General features: G+C 44.3%; 1 protein-coding gene across 5 annotated transcripts in view; it reads right to left on the bottom strand.

Annotated features, from left to right (window-relative positions):
• Window positions 1-1,301: 1,301 nt before the first annotated feature.
• LOC134205549 (neutral ceramidase-like) overlaps window positions 1,302-18,853 on the bottom strand; it is a 77,886-nt gene continuing 60,334 nt past the window's right edge. For all 5 annotated transcript variants that reach the window (XM_062680874.1, XM_062680872.1, XM_062680869.1 and 2 more), the window contains exons 2-5: window positions 17,858-18,157; window positions 2,772-3,629; window positions 1,780-2,708; window positions 1,302-1,725 (exon numbers count right to left, since the gene is read on the bottom strand). In XM_062680874.1, the coding sequence (XP_062536858.1) occupies window positions 1,548-1,725; window positions 1,780-2,708; window positions 2,772-3,629; window positions 17,858-18,001 (2,109 nt within the window). In that variant the 5' untranslated portion in view covers window positions 18,002-18,157 and the 3' untranslated portion in view covers window positions 1,302-1,547. The remainder of the gene's footprint in view (window positions 1,726-1,779; window positions 2,709-2,771; window positions 3,630-17,857; window positions 18,158-18,853) is intronic.

Genomic DNA, 18,853 nt, shown 5'->3' with positions numbered 1-18,853 from the left:
CCTTTTTTAAATGATTTTTAATTTTCTAGTTTTCTTCATTTAAACTATTTGAAATCTAGCATTTCCTTTCCATTTGTGTCTAACATTACTTCAATCCATTTTAGGTTTAAAGTAAGATAAGGAACCTAGTAATAATGCTGCTTTGCGTATGTAAAAAAATTCTCCTTATAATATTCTCAAACCTGGAATCATCAGGGTTTTGTTTCATCAATAATCCACTTTATGTTATTGGTCGACGGTACAGCAGCAGTGCCTTTCTCTGCTTTGTTCTCTCCGAGGCAGCCAAGTTGGTTGCGACGAGACGGACGCAATGAGAAAACAGAACTGTGCAATAAAAATCCTATTCGACTAAATGCTGATGTCATATTAGAAATTTGGAGACAGTACTCGTCGATAGCAAATCCTTCCGCACGCGATGGCATATGAGTTAGAAGTCAAACCACCTTCCTTTTTGCCAGTGGAGATATATCAGCTTCCACACTTCCTCCCCCTTCATACGAGAGCTTGGCAGAAGGAAGGTCGTGTGATAGATGCCATCACAAATATTGCCCTCCGCTCGCTTTCAAATCTACTTCTATAAAAACATTCTTCATGCCTGCCGTATCCTAACGGAACTATCAATTCTATACTTTCGCCTCTAATGCTATCATGAACATGTACGTCCAAGTTTGGAAGATGATATTAGCATTTCCATATCATTGTAAATCCACTTAGAATTTCAGTAGAAGGATCTTCAATAAAAAAGGATATTTTCCTCAATTTCGACTAAATAAGTCATAGTTGTTTATATATTAACTGCAATAGCAGTTATTCTTGGACTTAAGCTCCATAAATACCATTTTTTCATATTGAAATATTTGCGTTTGTTTCACTTACCCACTTACCCCACTGCACTTTACGTAGTTTAGAAATCCGAAAAAAGAATACACAAAATGGTGCCTCATCAAGCGTCATAAGAGTCGAGTGTGAACTGAACTCGGTAAAAGTATTACCGTAAGCTCATATTTTGTTCACTGAGAACCCGGTATTTTCTCTGACAACTTTAATCAGAATTTGTTGAATAGGGTAGCTCGGTATTCTTTTTTACCGACATCCTGTAAATTTGATTGATTGTCAGTCCGTAGAATTTATTACAAAAATCAGTATTTTTATTCGAAATTCACTGACCTCTCGGTTCAAATAAAAATGTTTACCGGGTAAAATCGGTAAAAAATATTACCGAGCAGAAGTTCTCGATTTAAATGTGTAGTCTGCTAAAAGAATCGAAGTCAATTGACACCTTCCACAATCGCAACAATAAGTAAAATTATTCTTTTTTTTATTGAACAATAAACACTATTTTTGATAAAACCATACAAATCTATATTGTATTCATATTAATTGCACTCTACAGATATCATTAAATGACTAGTATTTTTGGCTCCACTTTGTAACTACCAGATAATACTGGCAAAACTCTGACCAACTTGTGTATTAAACGTTTCTTCTCATAGGCCTTCCGCTTTATCACATATTTATCAGTTACTGTCATCCATCCCTTCTTTACTTCACTCCACGATGAACGTTTTTGTCGAACCTGTATAAGGGTATACACCGCCCAGAATGTATCGATAGTAGCCAAAATGCCTGATTCGATAGGTTCCCAGTTTTACGTCCGGTCCAATTTCCCACGAGAACGCAATGTCACTGAATCCAAGAATAGTCGACTGCCGTTCCCATTTGAACCTGTAAAAAACATTTTTTTAATACACATTTCTAACATACAAACAATTTCTATACTTTGTCTCCCAGTTAGCATCCGTCGCTATTATCGTCCAATTTCCATCAATCTGTTTCTGTTCAACCGTGAAATAAGTCTTATCATGCATCAAATTGTTCCTCGGATTGCCAGTTATAAAAGTTGCGCAAACTGTATCTCCACGTTCGTATGTATTCAGGGGTTGCACTTTAACTGAGCCGAATTCGCGCCCAATAGGATGACCATCGAAGATAACTCCGGTCATCAGTGAAATTTGCTTATCATCTTGATATGGAGGAGACGGACCTTCATCTAACGTTTCGTTTTTGACAATGGCACTTATCATTTTCTTATATTGTTGAATGTAGATGGTTAACGTGTGTGGCCCAAATAAGGTAGAAGCACCTTCATATCGTTGGATCTCGTACTCTTCAGGGGTGGCAATGTAACTGGAATACATGTTGGATAGCCCAGCCACCACAACTTGCAGTTCTTTACCACCAGCGGCTACTGATGCTCTGGAGATTTCATTCCGTATTCTCCTGCCTGACATTGTGGTGAATTCACCGGGGACGGCAGCTATTGCAAAGTCTCCAATTAGCAAAATTTGCGTCGGAACTATTTTTGGTTGCCAATCGTAAGGGAACTTGGCCCTACCTGTAGCCAACAGAATTGGCTTAGGTGCTTGACATTCTTTATCGTCGGGCGTTGGTTCAGCAATAAAGTCACGAACGGTATTCCACAGAGCATTGTCGGTTATGGTACCCTGCTGGAAGTCAAATGCACCTGGCCCGTCAGTGGTTCCAGCAGCAAAGCTGTAACCCATCGCCGGATAGCATCCTCGGACCTGCTCGAACTCGCGTGTTTTAGGATTGAAGTATACGGTCTCAGCTTTTGTCATATCGATGAATTGATGTACAAAGGCTATAGGACCGGTTACTTCTCTTCCACCAGATTGGCTTAGTAGATGCTGCAAATATAGAAATATGTAAGTTTTTTTTTCGATTAAGGTTACTCATAACGAACAACTCACCGACGCTGCTCCATATATCCTAGTCGCGATGATTTTAGTGCTTTCAAACATATCCTTCCCAGGACCGGAAGCGAAGCAAGCTCCTGCTCCGGTTGGACATGATGATGTCAGTAAATCACATGGAAGGCCAGTTTTTTCGCATTTTGGGCCCATGATGTTTGGTGAAACATCTCCTAGGTTGGTTGACGCAAAAGCTCCCACAAAGTCACCTCGACCCACCAAACTGTTTTTGTTCCGTTCCTGCTCGAGCAGAACTGATGCATACCCTACGTTATCACTCGATACGTAACGGTTTGTGTTATTCATCGATGTAGGGTGGACGGCAAACCAATTGATGGCTCCAAACACCACGTTGTTTTTGTTGACCATTCTCATTTGAACCAGCCGTTTGTCAACATTATCTTTGTACTGAGCTTTCTCTTCTTCCGGGTTGTTCTCGTAGGCACTGGGACTCCTGTTGATATTTGCTTCCGCCACATCGATTTCCGACACGTAAACCCTAGCATCGATCATGTTATTGTGGGCCCTGATAATACTCTGCGCAATACCTCTAACCAGCGCATTGAACGTTTCAGAAACGAATCCCAATGAAGTCATATCATACAACAGGTACATCAGAAAGCCTCCAGGGGTACTGTGGGTATGCGATCCACTAATGGCCACATTATTAATGGTGTAGATATCGCCGTACTTTTTCTGCAGAACCGCCAAAACGTCACGTTTCACAGCGTGGCCCATCATTCCAGCGTCTACGCTGACGAAGACGGCTCGTTTACCACCTTCTTCGAAGATGAAAGCTCTTGAAAACTGTCTCAGATGAATTCCATATCCTCGCTGTGATAGCTGCGCATATCCCATCTGTGGAAGTGAAAATTTGAAAGAGAAAAGCTGTTTTAAAATTGTGCATTTTTAAGTTCATTTTATCAATGACGACCTTCAGATACGATTCAAAATGATTATCGATTCCTGTGTTGCAATGCGCTGTAACATTCCCTAACCTATAACGCATCTCCATTTCTACAGTCTACTTACAGAACTGTCAACTTGGTCACAGCCCCGTCTGCAGTTTGAGCCATTACTTGACGTGTCCGACCGTCTGTTCCAAGAATCACTCACAACATCCGTTCTCAAACCATTGCGTTGCGTTGATTTTTTTTAAATAATTAGTACTGAATCATTCTCCGCCCCACCTCTTCCCACTCACTTCTGCTAGCGATTGTTGGGATTGTTGAATTGATCTACAAGTTGTCTGGCCATATTCCAGTTCCTACGAGTAACAGTACGGATTTGGTTGACGCCACTGGAGTTCAGAAGAATAAAATGGTTCGGAGTGAGCGCTTCAATTGATGTTCTCGATCGGGGTGGTTGTTAAGGGCTAGAAGTTCACTATGGATTTGGCTGTCAACAGGCTTTCAAAATCCGGGTTACAACTATTGCTGTCACGAGACGCTCTGCTGTCACGAGTCATCAAAGTGTGATTAAAATCTCATTTGGTAGTCGAAATTTTGAAGATCTTCACTAAATCAAGCTTGATTACCTTAATTTCATCTTGTGGTTCTCGGTTGGCCCTTTGAATGGGCAGCCTCCAGATGTATTGCCTAACAGTGAGGCACGTAGACAAGGCGATTCGGCGTTTGACACAGCATCCTAGGATACAGCTTTTATTAGCTGCGTCCCACTCGAACCTGAGTAGGCCTAAAATAATCCAAGCCGACGAACGAAAACGGCCGCGTCATGGCAGCCATGTGCAACTTTGGTAGGGTACTCATTCTTTGGATTACCTACTGGGATTCCTTTGTGGACCCTGTCGTTACTTGGCGAACTGTACTCAGGTTTGAAATATAAAGTTGGCGCCTTTCTTTGTGCACCGATATGTGGTTGGTGCGCAAGCATCGCCAATGGTACCAGTCAACGATCAGCTTGGTGAAGAGGTAATGACGTGGCAAGATAATCATATCCAGCTTTCCACGCTCGCCATAATGGAGCATGCTATTAAAAGATTGACATTACCTGCTTCCAGACACTGAACTGAAATTATCGTCAAAGCAAGCGTTGATGCTCTTCGTCGCCAACGACAACCCAAAATTTGTTATTTTTCGACAACAATCTACTCGAGTATCCAACTTCACCATTTTCACATTTATCATATAAATACATTTTGATTTTTAATTCTTTATTTCAGATATCTTAATTTAGGCATAGCAGCAATAACAGTTCGAGGTTATTCTTAAAATTACTTTCGGATTCCCTTGCCCGTCGAGCTCGCTGATAAGTGATAGTCAGGAAAAGTTTTCTGGATTCTGAATTTCACTATCACACGACAGATCATCATTGAAGTAAAGATCCTATATTATATTTACGTAAGAATGTTTTGTTGCTTTTCTTTGAAATTACTTTCGACCCCGGGAGATCTACTCAGACCAAGAAGGAGAACTACCTAAGCACCAAACTGCTGGTTTTATTCCTACGTGACTTTTATAACCGTAGTCTGTCGACAGACTACGGTGGGCTGGTCACAATGTTCGTATGCCGGAAGAACGTCAAGCGAAGATAATATTTAGTAGGGAACCCGAAAGAGGCCGCAGGCTTCGTGGAAGGCCGCGTACACGATGGCTTTTTGCAGTTGAAGAGGATCTGAGGGCGCTTAATGTTCAGGGCGACTGGAAGCGATTGGCACAGGATCGAGTCCAGTGGAGAAGGATACTCCATTCAGCGTAGGTTCATCGAAGAGCTGTAGCCCATCAAGTATCAAGTAAGTAAGACTTTTATAACCAGGAACAAAAGAACGGTTCTTTCGGACGGGGGCAAACTAGAGACGATGTTGTTCAGTTGGTAGTAGACTGGCCCAGGAAACAAAAAGTTGTGTAATTCCACGGGGCACCCCCCAGGATTGTGTCTTTGGGTGAGAAAATCAATCTCTGAAAATTTTAGCTCAATCGCTTGTTGCATAAGCTGGCGCATTTGATTTGAAGTTTGTATGGGGATTTCAGCCAAAATGTATAGGAAAATACACCTCCGTCACTCATTCGATCTGGAAATTGGTTCTGATTGCTCGATTGACCTCAGAATTGCAAAAACGGCAGTTGGTATGCTACAGAACAATTTCACAGAACATTGTATGATGATTAAATGAACTTTATATAGGTTTTGGCTGATGTGATTCGATCAAAAATCCAAAATTCACAAATCAGCTCCTAATAAATCAACCGAAAACTATATAAAAGTTCATTTAATCATCATGCAATGTTCTGTGAAATTGTTCTGTAGCATACCAACTGCCGTTTTTGCAATTCTGAGGTCAATCGAGCAATCAGAACCAATTTCCAGATCGAATGAGTGACGGAGGTGTATTTTCCTATACATTTTGGCTGAAATCCCCATACAAACTTCAAATCAAATGCGCCAGCTTATGCAACAAGCGATTGAGCTGAAATTTTCAGAGATTGATTTTCTCACCCAAAGACACAATTCTGGGGGGTGCCCCGTGGAATTCGACAACATTTTTTTCTCCCCATACTAATCTGGGCCAGTCTAGTTGGTAGTTAAAAATAAAAAGGTTAGAATATTGTTTTTTTATCAGATATCTTTTCATCTACTTATTAATCTACAATCGTCTAGAACGCATGTGCTAGGGAATGTGGGTTCGATTCCCGCCCCGATAAGGCGGAAAATTTTCGTGATCGTAAAATTCTCCACTGGTTCACTGGGTGTTATGTGTCCTGTCCGTTGTCTCATGCTAGGTTTTTTTTCTTTATTTAAGTGATTTTTTAATTTTAAAATTAAGTTCATTACTGTCTCATGCTAGTGTTAAGTGTTCAGTCTGTACGACCTTTGGTCGAAGACGATGTTCCTGTCTTTTTTTAATTCATCTGTTATTCCCTTACAAAATTGTGTTCTAAACGAGCCCTGTCAAATGCGGCACATGTCGCCACTCTGATGTATAGGGCTGTTTTTTCTACAACATTTTACACATTTTTTTCTGAATTTCAACTCTATTACTTCTTCTGGGCACACGGACGCTTGCACTATGTCCAAGGGCTTAACCACTCCTCCCCGCGGCCTCTGCGAGTTTGGAGGCCTGCCTAGGACGTGGTGGAGCTTGGCAGCGGGCTCTGATAAACCTCTACAAAAAGCTACTTGTCAACACGTACAGGAGCCCAAGAGTTCCAATTGGCACATCAGGATCAATGCCAGCGAGATCCTGATTATGGCGTTCTGGCCGCGTATTAACGGACCTTGTCTTGGATATCGTAATTTTGTGAAAGCGAGGGCTGCCAGTCTTACATTCTACTCTCTTAGTAGAGCCAGGTGAATGACTCGAAACGGCTTGTGGGCTAATAGCTAGGTTGTCTTCTGTCCCCTAAAACCGTGGCGGGCCTTGTGGCACGCTGTCCAATTCTGCCACCAAGCTTGGCCTGCTGAGTGGAAATAACCATGAGATCATTAAAGGCGACTACTTCACTGCACTGCAACTAGCAGCACCGGAGTCTCCTCAGCAGTGAAGGGGTATACCATATTAGCATCAGTAAGGAACTGAAACAGAACCTTCAGATGCTCCGCCAGGCTGTTCGAATCGCAAGGACAAGAACAGGATGCGTTTATCAGGCGGGTGATGGTAAGAGAGAAGGCCGACAAAGGTGCTCAAACCGATGCCTTTTCCTTCCTTGGAGGAGCGACCATGGCCCAAAAGGCTATTGATTTCGCCCTGACGGCTAATAAAAGAAAAGACTGCGACGGCTCAGGCAGCAATCCGGCGAAAACGCTCAGAGCAAAGCCAAACGACGTGCGACCATGAAGGCCAAACGTCGTCTGGACGGAACAGATCGGGGTGCAGAGAAGCCCGAAGGGCGTCGACCCGAGAAGGTGACTCCTCGGCCCAAAAAGGCGAAAGGCACCAACCAGGCGCAAGTCACCGAGCCGCAAGAGGGTACCAGCCGGCCTGTGCCATCGGCTCAACCCGAGTAGACGAAAATAGCTAAATGATATCAAATGTTGATAAGACAGCAAAATGAGATATGGACATGATTGCTATAAGAGATAAAAGATCAGGCGACAATATCAATATTTTGCACTAGAATATCATGAGGATATCAAGATATGTTATTTGTAATAAGTGGTCATCAAGTGCCATTAGTTTGTTCTTATCCATAGCATATCTTGATATTTAAATGATATTTCGGTGCAAATTTTTGATATTGTGGCCTGTTCTTTTATCTCTTATATCAATCAAGTCCATATTATGTTTTGTTATTCTGTTCATAGCTTCTACCCGGGAAGGGACCAAAATTCCCTGGCAGCTGGGACCCCCAAAGAAATCTAAGGACAGAGGCGAGGCCTTGTTGGTGAAAACTAATAAGGTTCTCTCACAAATTACGTAACGCTAAATTTGATGATTTTGGACCCCCACCCTTCCCCTCGTAACACTTTTGGTATGGAAGGTTTAATTTTTTGTATGGATCGTAACGCTCGGCCTGACCCCTTCTCTCTCCCTACAGCGTTACGTAATTTGTGAAAGGCCCCTAAGGTGAAGTACTCTTTATGCCTTTATGGCACGCAGGTAGCCTGCCTTAGGTTACCGGTTGCAGAAGCCAAAAAGGTAATGAAGCGAGGGAAGTTGAAAATCGGCTGGTCAGTATGACCAATGAGCAAACTCCAGCCGCCTTCAGTGGACAGGTGCTATCGGTGCTTAGAGATGCGACACAAGTCCTACAACTGTAAGGGCCCAGACCGTAGCAACCCGTGTTGTCGTTGTGGTGAGGAAGGGCACAAGGCGCAGAAATGCAATAAGGCACCATAGTGCCTCATCTGCACCAGCAAAAAGCAAGCATGTAACCACGTTATGGGTGGATCTTCGTGTCCCATCGGAGAGAAAAATAAGAATAAGCCGTGCAAATAATACAGTTGTATCTCAGAGATGCATCCTGAACAGAACATGAGCCAAGAGCGTGCCTTGGTGTTCTTAGTTTTGAACTCTGAACACTGTTCAGTGTGCACTGGGTTAGTACGCAAGCAAAACGCATGCTTGATTTCTATCCGTTAGATGCCCACGTGTTCAATTACCAGCCGAAAAATGTGTAGCATGCCATCGCTTGAATTTGTTTTCCTAGGATACAAGTTGCTAAGTTGGGTCAGTGCTCTTGAACAGTGTGCTGTGTTCAAAACGTTTTGAACACGAACACCTGTTCTCGTGTTCAGATGCATCTCTGCTATATCTTAACCACAGCAGCTGCTGTGGTAGTCGGTCTCGGAGTCGAGGACCGATGTTGCCCTCCTGTCTGACCGGACCAACGTTCCTGTTGATAAAGGCAATTGGGGGGCGGACGGGTCCAGGATGGCGGCTATTTGCACTACGGGACGGTACCCGATCCAAGAGGTAGTACACTGCACTGCTGAGGGTGTCGCGATAGCCAAGATCAATGGTGTGTTCTATAGTAGCTGCTGTGCCCTACCAAGAAGGCCATTAGAACAGTTCAACCATATGATTGATAGGCTATCGTCTGACCTAGTCGTAAGCCGGTCGTCATAGCAGGAGATTTTAACGCTTGGGCTGTGCAGTGGGGCAGCCGCTGCACCAATCAAGCGTTACTAGAGGGGCTAGCAAAGCTCGACGCAGTGCTAATCAATGATGGTTCCGCTAGCACGTTCAGAAGGAACGTTCAGTCCTGGTCTGGCACCAGAATACTTGGACTGGAGAGAGGACGAGGGTTACACCCATTGTGATCATCTAGCAGTTCGCTTCAAGATCAACTATAGCGTGCAACATCCGAGGTCCGCGGATCCCCGTCAGGTTTGTGGGTGGAGAACCAATCACTTCGACAGCGAAGTTTTCACCGTGGCCCTGGGACTGAAAACCAACACTGAAGGTCTAAGCGAGGATGCGTTGGTGGCTACCTTATAATGCGCGTGCGATGCCAACATGCGGAGAAAAGCCCTGCCAAGAAATGGAAGACGCCCGGTATACTGGTGGAGTCCCGAGATTGCGGCGCTTCGATCAACCTGCCTCAAGGCTAGACGAAGGATGCAACGTGCCCACACCGATGATGAAAGAGCGGAGCGCCGTGAAGTGTTTTGAGCTACGAAACTGGCCTTTAGCAAGGCCATCAAGAGCAATTAGAAAGCGTGTTTCGACAACCTATGCGGAGGAGCCAACGCGAATCCGTGGGGTGAAGCCTACAGGATAGCGATGGCCAAGACCACAGGGGCTCTTCACCAAGCAAACATTCCCCGGATAGGTTTTTATTTCTTACCAGACTAAGGCCGGAGTGGCCTGTGCTGCACATAAAAGTTTTCTCCATTCAGCTCGGTCCATGGCTGCACTTCGCAAACCACGCAGTCTGCGGAGGGTCCGCAAATCGTCCTCCACCTGATCGATCCACCTTGCCCGCTGTGCATCTCGCCTTCTTGTTCCCGTCGGATCGTTGTCAAGAACCATTTTCACCAGATTACTGTCCGACATTCTGGCTACGTGCCCGGCCCACCGCAGTCTTCCGATTTTCGTGGTGTGAACGATGGATGCTTCTCCCAGCAGCTGTTGCAACTCGTGGTTCATTCGCCTTCTCCACGTACCGTCCGCCATCTGCACCCCACCATAGATGGTACGCAACACTTTTCTTTCGAAAACTCCCAGTGCGCGTTGGTCCTCCACAAGCATCGTCCAGGTCTCGTGTCCGTAGAGAACTACCGGTCTAATAAGCGTTTTGTAGATAGTCAGTTTGGTACGGCGGTGAACTCTATTCGATCGGAGCGTCTTGCGGAGTCCAAAGTATGTACGATTTCCAGCCACTATGCGTCTCCGAATTTCTCTGCTGGTATCGTTATCGGCGGTCACCAGTGAGACCAAGTACACGAATTCTTCAACCACCTCGATTTCGTCACCACCGATAGAAACTCGTGGTGGGTGGAAACATTGACCTCTCTTGAGCCTCTTCTTATCATGTACTGCGTCTTCGACGTGTTGATGACTAGTCCAATCCGTTTAGCTTCGCTTTTCAGTCTGATGTAGGCTTCCTCCATCCTCTCAAAGTTACGTGCCATGATATCAATGTCCGTTTACGTGCATTAGCTGTCATAGCTGGTCCCGATCGATTGTTTCATATGCGACTTTGAAGTCGATAAATAGATGGTGTGTGGGCACGTTGTATTCGCGGCATTTCTGCAATACCTGACGTATGGCGAACACCTGGTTTGTGGTAGAGCGTTCACCCATAAATCCCGCCTGGTACTGCCCCACGAACTCTCTTGCAATTGGTGTTAGTCAGCGGCATAAAATTTGGGAGAGTAATTTGTAGGCGGCGTTCAGCAATGTGAATGCGCGGTGGTTGCTACAATCCAGCTAATCGCCCTTTTTGTAGATGGGACACACGACACTTTCCATCCACTCCTGCGGCAGAACCTCATCCTCCCAAACCTTGGTAATTACCCAGTGCAGCGCTCTAGCCAGTGCCTCATCGCCATGTTTAAACAGCTCTCCTGGTAGTTGGTCAACTCCAGGGGCTTCAACTTCTTCAACTTCTCATAGAACTTTCGTGCGTTATTAGTGCGGTACAGTTCCTCCGTCTCTTCACGGTCTCGATCTTCTTGCTGGCGCTTTTTTCTCCGGAAAATCGAGTTTTGTCTGTTCTGCGCCCGTTTGTATCGTGCCTCGTTCGCCCTCGTGCGGTGTTGCAGCAATCTCACCCATGCTGCGTTCTTCTCCTCAACTTACTGCTCACATTCGCCGTCATACCAGTCGTTTCTCTGATCCGGAGCCACCGTACCTAATGCAGCGGCTGCGGTGCTTCCAATGGCGGATCGAATATCTCTCCAGCCATCTTCAAGAGACGCTGCGCCTAGCTGCTCTTCCGTTGGGAGCGCCAGCTGCTGCGCGTAGTCTTGGGCTAGTCTACCGTCTTGTAGCCGCCCAATGTTAAGCCGCGGCGGACGACTCCGAAGCGTGTTGTACACCGTCGAGAGTTTTGAGCGCGGACATACTGCAACGAGGTAGTGGTCGGATTCAATATTCGCACTGCGGTAAGTGCGTACGTTCGTGATATCGGAGAAGAATTTACCGTCGATTAGCACGTGGTCGATTTGGTTTTTCGTTACTTGATTAGGTGATTTCCATGTTGCCTTGTGGATATTATTTCGGGGGAAGAAAGTGCTTCGGACTACCATTCCGCGGGAGGCTGCAACGTTTATGCAGCGTTGGCCGTTGTCGTTCGATACGGTATGCAGACAATCCGGTCCGATGACCGGTCGATACATTTCCTCCCTTCCTACCTGAGCGTTCATGCGTTCACCGATGACGATTTTGACGCCCCGCAGTGGGCATCCATCGTATGTCTGCTCCAGCTGTGCATAGAACGCTTCTTTCTCGTCGTCGGGTCTCCCTTCGTGTGGACAGTGCACGTTGATGATGCTATAGTTGAAGAAACGGCCTTTTATCCTCAGCTTGCACATCCTTGCGTTGATTGGCTGCCAACCAATCACGCGTTGGCGCATCTTTCCCAGCTCGTTGGTGGTACCACAGCTTTGGTAGAAGGTAGCCGCTCGATGCCCGCTTTTCCACACTTTCTGTCCTATCCAGCAGATTTCCTGCAGCGCTACGACATCGAAGTTGCGGGGATGTAATTCATCGTAGATTATCCTGTCGCCGGCTGCGAAGCCTAGCGACTTGCAGTTCCATGTTCCAAGCTTCCAATCGTGATCCTTTATTCGTCGCCTAGGTCGTTGCCGATTGTATCGAGTCGTATTATCTTCTATGTCCTTCGTAATAGTTGTTTTTAAAGGCGGCTTAATGGACCTGCGCAAACCTCCTGTCTCGTCGGAGGGCCGCCGTGTCAGGGCTGTTTAGCGTCCCACCTAACACCAGGACTTGGGCTTGTGCGCTTTGAGCGGCACACGGTTGCTTTGGCGGAGCCTACTTGCGGATACATGCAGCTTTTTATAGAGGTTTAACAGGGCCCACTGTCAAACCCCACCACATCCTAGGCTGGCGCCTATCCCCGGATAGGTTGGCGAGGATTATCGAGGTACTCTTCCCGTCCCTGACCTCATATACCGCAAGGCAATATTGGCAATAGGCGCATATACCAATCTGCCGTAAAGGTACGACGGGCAAGTAGTTGGAGAGGATCATCCTCAACAGGTTGACCTCGTACGGTCTGTCAAGCAATCAGTTTGGTTTGCGTAAGGTTAAGTCAACGTTGGACGCCGTTAAGTCGGTGGTATATAGGCCCCCGAGATAGCGATCCAACAGAAAAGGCAAAATTTTCGATACTGTGTGTTAGTGACAATTTATGTGAAGAACCTCTTCAATAGCGCAAATTTGGATGTCATCATGCTCTCTGTCGTAGCCAAGCAAATCCGACATTCGATATGCTTTTTTACCGATGAAAACAAGCGTAGAACACGTCCTCACGCTTCAAGAATAGAACACTGAATGATGCGCAAACGCATTTTCATCATCATGCCGATTCGACTCGAACGAGAATACGTTTTCTCTTTCTAACTTATTCTCTTTGTTGTCGATAGACGCTTTTGCTCTCTTTCGTTCCATTTCCGCCAAAATTGATGACAGCAAGCTTAAATCCCACCTTCATTTCGAACCTTGTGTTTACACTCTTATAAGGAAATGACAAATACCTTCCAAAAAATCAAACAATCTGATCCATAATCATTTGGATAATTCACGTCCAGTATATTCCCCACACTCTCATCAGGGACAGAAAAAGTCATTTCAACTACACTCAAACAGCTGACATCCAACACACAATCAAGTTGCTAGTCCTTCCCGAATTTGAATGTGCGAATGAATAGGACGGCATGTGCACGAACAGCAGCAAACGACGACTCTCGGTGTCAGCGTTGTTTTGTGCGGTGTCAAAATGAATCTTCAGCTTGGCACATTGATATTCAATTTGAAATCTCAAAATATGAATATCACTTCATACTGCGGTGCATGGATTCAACATTTTGAAGTCAGATTCCTAAAATATATGCATCTGTTTAGTATCTAAAGTAAAATAATCATCATTTATCGGTGCAAATCAACCGCATTTCAAAATATTCATTTCTGCTCCGGTAGATATTCATTTTTTATGCTCGATTATCAATCAGCTATTGAGGATGGGCGGTAAATTTGGTATGGAAGTTTGACAGCATGCTGCGAGATGTTCGTGCCTGCATTGCCGAGCGTCTGATCAAAACAAACACGAATCAATGACGAAGCTACCTACTGAGCATCGATGCAACTGATAGTAAAACGAAGATTTCCGTCCTTGGCTCTCATTACACCAGCTTATCCTGACGGTGGGGCAATACCGGATTTTGGAAAGCTATTTCCAGAACCGTGTGCCATTATGTACGACGGGGTCCTGAAACTAAAGTTCCTTCCTGGTGTTAAGATCGTCGGCTTCGCCGATGACGTAATGTTAGAGGTCTACGGGAAGTCAATTCCCGAGGTAGAACTGGCTTCAGCACATGCGATCAGCATGGTGGCAGATTGGATGAGCGCTAGAGGCCTGATGCTCGTTCAACATAAGACGGAGAAGGTTATCGTCAACAACTGTAAGTCGGTACAACATGCAGTGATTCATGTGGGTGGAGTCGCGATCACATCGAAGCTGAGTTTAAAGCTCCTTTTGGACGTAAAAGACAACAAGCTGATGTCGACTACGCGTGCAAGAGGGCTTCGACTGCTGTTTTGGCATCATCGATGATGATGTCCAACAGTTCCGAGGTATGTGTCAGTAGACGTAGGCTACTGGCAGGCGTTGCCGTATCTATTCTTAAGTACAGCTGCCCGTCCTGATTGAGAGCACTGCGGGTAACGGGGGTACAGCACGTACTGCTTGATGTGTGTCAGAGTGATATCTGCCAGCCCCACGATATCACACGATGCAGCCTGCGTGATGGCGAGTATAATGCAAGTACGCCAGGACGCCAAGGACGCCAGATGTCAGCACGAGTGGGATAAGTTTTGCAAAGGCTTACTAACATATCGACCTTCCTTGGACTGTAACTCCGAAAATACTGGAAATTTTGCAAAGAAACTCACGCAGTGTGAATAACACATGCTGAAGCAGTCGTACACAAAATTTTATTACAATCAACCCATGAGGCGAAATGTTATCGAACTTTGAATGTGACTCAATTTGATTTCGTACACCCTTTATTCAGAATTTCAAAATAAAATCTTTTACATAGTCCTTCGTTCAATTGGCGGTCGTGTTTCGGATACAACCTTCTACTTTTCTTTGACAACGTGCAATTTTCCCCTCCAATTTCTTATTTGATTATAATAATTCTAATCAAATTTGACTTCGACGAAAATTGGCATTTGTTATCTGGATAAATCCGTGAAAAATTAAGTAAAAACTCAAAGGTGCAGCCCAATCGGGTTGTACGCAAAGGTGACGTAGGACTACACTGCCGCTAACCGCAAGTCGAGCACATCTGTATATGGGGCTCCATATACAGATGTGCTCGACTTGCGGTTAGCGGCAGTACATAGCTATTCGAAATTGATAGTATTTGCCATAATAATTTGTGTCGTTTTATTAACATTGAGGAAACTGCTCGGAGGCTAACTGAATCAAGAAGTCGAATAGCTGTTCCCAGTTGGATGGACTTTGAGTCTCTAACCGTGGAAATAACATGACTCAATGGCCGCTGAAGCCACTCGACTGGCTTTCAGTCGGGGACATCACAATCCTTACTTTGCCACGAACGCTTACATCGAAGACCAAACGTTGCATATAAATATATTTGTGTTTGGTTTCACGCCACTTCTGATTCTGCTTATTTCTCCTTTATTTCGGCCATTTTTGAGGATGGTGTCCTCCAAAAAGGTCTTTATGCATACAAAAGAAGGTTGATCCGACAATCCGATATGAACTTTCTTTAAAGTGCAAAACTCAATCGTAACTAGTAAATTTGATAGCGCGGTGGAGGGAGATGATGCAATTAATTTGAACGGGTGGAATCACTAACAGCAACCAAGCTACCACGCTAAACCCGATGCCGCCGAAACAATCCATTTTCGCAATTAACTCTTTCTTTCCATCAAATACTGGTCCTGAGAAGAACCAATTTTCTTTTCCCAATGCGTCTTTCCAATAACTAACTGCATCCAAACGCTTGACAGCACCTTGCGTTGAAATTGTCCGACCGCCTTCGTGCTGCTGTGTCCGCTCCGCTGCATCGAATGTCGTACCGAATCCCGATCAAAACGGCTCGCGCGCGCCAAATAGCAGCTTTCTTGTATTTAATAAATTAAGCCTGTTAGCCCCGCCCCTTTGTGATCTAATATGGGTGTTAATAAAATGTGCACTCATAACGATTAATGAAGGGGCGGGGCTAATGGAATTACTTCATTAGATATAAGAAAGCTGCTTTTTGACGCGCGCGAGCCATTTTGATCGAGATTCCGCAGCAGACAACGGACCTTTCGGAGAATGACAAATTCTAAGAATCTTATGAAATTTTCTCGCAAGATTCTGGATTTGGTTATGAGATGTAGTTTATCTTAGATGTGTATTGTTACGAGGAATAACAGCAGAAATTTCACTCAAGACGAAGTTTCTCCATATTACCAATTATTATCTCTTGCCATCTGTCTGTCCGAGCGACGTTCACCGATGGGTGGTTGCTGTAGAAAGTTTCCACTGAGGTGGCGTCTTCATTGATTTTATACAAAAGAAGGTTGATTCGACTATCCGAAATAAACTTTCTTTCAAGTACAAAACTCAATCGTAAATAGCGAATTTGATAGCGCGTCGGAGGAAGATGATGTAGTGAATTTTAATGGATGGAATCACTAACAGCAACCAAACTACCACGCCAAATCCGATGCCACCGAAACAGTCCATTTTCGCAATTAACTCTTTCTTTTCGTAAAATGTTGGTCCTGAGAAGAACCAATTTTCTTTTCCCAATGTTCCTTTCCAACTAACTGACACCACAATTTGTAATAAATTTTCAGCATCGACACTGGCGGTGCGGGATCGCCACAGTGCTATTTTTATGGTCAACCTTTTCTTCATATGAAATTCTGGTTCGTTGATGTTGAATGATCTGCAGCAACACGTCGAGTACCACCACCAATGCGATGGATTTCCTTTGAAAATGTCATTAGCGCCTCCGTGATGCTGTGTCCGCTCCGCTGCGATCGCTTTGATGCGTCTGCTCTGCGTAAAATCTTGTTCAAACTGAGGATTAGATCCAAACCCGCAAGTGATTGATTTTTGATGTCTGTGCTAGTGATGCATGTACGTGATTGGTTGGTTGACCTATTTCTAAATTTTTATATCAATTTTCGATAATAAATAGTTAAAATTCAGTATTTTCATATAAATACAAAGAAGCGTTGACTCACCCTTGATCGAATGGTCCAAAAAAATTGAAAATCCATGGAGACACGGCTTAGATATTAAGGTTTAAAGTCTATCATATTTTCGTGACGGTCCCCGATTTTCGCAATCGTGAAGTGTACCCCAATATAGAAAACACAGACGTAGTCCTACGTCAAAACGAGCTACTTTTGCTCGGATTGGTTTGATACTGTTTGGCAGTAGGTAAGTTTATGCGATCCAAATATCAAATGCAGCATCACGCTCTAAATCGATTTTTGTTTGATCGTTCTGATTTGCTCCACAATTTATCATTTTTTATATTTTAAAGATTTTTAAACTTTTTTCCCAGGAGTTTTCATCTCTTCTTTTAGACATATAACCACATATAATCACGGATCCCAAAACGAATCGACTGGTGAAAAATCAAGTTAGATTGTGACCGTCTACAGCCAATTTGTTTTATTTTTGCCTATCTATATGTATAGATAACTGGCGTCGATGAGGAAAAGAAATGTGTAATGCATCATTGGAAAAGACCACGACAATCCTCATAGTTAACTTACGTATAATTTATTTACAGGGACTTTGAAGAAGCCTGAACGAACACTCGTTCAAAATTTCTCAATTTCAATTAAAAAGTGAAGAGGGCGAGGGGGTGTATAGGAAATAATCAAATGTATACTACACCCAATCGATCTTCTATTGTAGAACAAATTTGAAAAATACCGTTGAAACATGAAGTGCCATACTCACAAACGTTATCTCCACCGGTGGTCCTGTGCAGTCGGCTCTTCCCACTCCGATTCGATAGGCACTGGCCAGGTTCGACGTCATCATGATGCTAACCAGAAGTACGTACGCACAACATGTCCAGCAAAGGTGTTGAATATTTATCATATTCACTACTATTCGACGGCTATCAGCAGGACGATGCCGAATGATTACCAAGTTGGTTGATGGGCTGACCTTGTTCGTCGTCGCTCGAGCGTCACTTCCGTTCTGAGCTGTGGCTCAGATCACAATGGCATCGTTTTCGTTCTGCGGGTCGGGTATCTGCGAAAAGAAAGAGACGAATCGAATGGGGAAGGTGAGTACATATCAAAATTACTGATTAGCATTGGGTATTGAGCAAACATGGGCAGTTCAAGTGAGCATCACCAGCAGACAGAGCTGATCCACGACAAACCGAAAAGGAAATGTCATCGCTCATCATCGGATGGAACTCACACGCCGCACCGGTCGTAAATGTGTGAGCAGAATCTGATTGCATTTCGTGATTGGAATGTGCAAACAGGAAGTTAGTTGTTGTTTAGAATATAGAACTGCAGTAAGTAGCCGGACTGTATGATGTACTTTGAAAGATTAATTATGTCGACAAGCGTTGTCACGCAGTCTAAGCGGTGTAATTTACAAAATAACGGTAGTATTCATCAATAGCGCAAAAAAGGTGATGCAAAACTAATATGCAAACTGTCGAAGTGACCCCACTATGAGTTCGTTAACAGTTTCCAACCAGTACCAATCATCTGCGTCTGGAAAATAAAAGATGCAGAACAACGAACGTACAAGGAAGTGTGCGAAGCGAACGGAATCTGTGCAAAAACATTGTCCATACACGCTGGCAAATAGCAGAACCAATTTGTCACTTCTCTATTTACTCCGTCGGCTTACGTTGCTCAACGAAGCGGTTTTATTACTGGTCTCTTATGAAATGACCATGGCACAGAAGTTGAGAGTACACCGAACCTT

Source organism: Armigeres subalbatus, chromosome 1 (genome assembly GCF_024139115.2).
Source record: "Armigeres subalbatus isolate Guangzhou_Male chromosome 1, GZ_Asu_2, whole genome shotgun sequence".
Lineage (NCBI taxonomy): Eukaryota > Metazoa > Arthropoda > Insecta > Diptera > Culicidae > Armigeres > Armigeres subalbatus.
The sequence above is the reverse complement of the archived record's forward strand: the minus strand, read 5'-3'. Positions and strand labels throughout refer to the sequence as shown.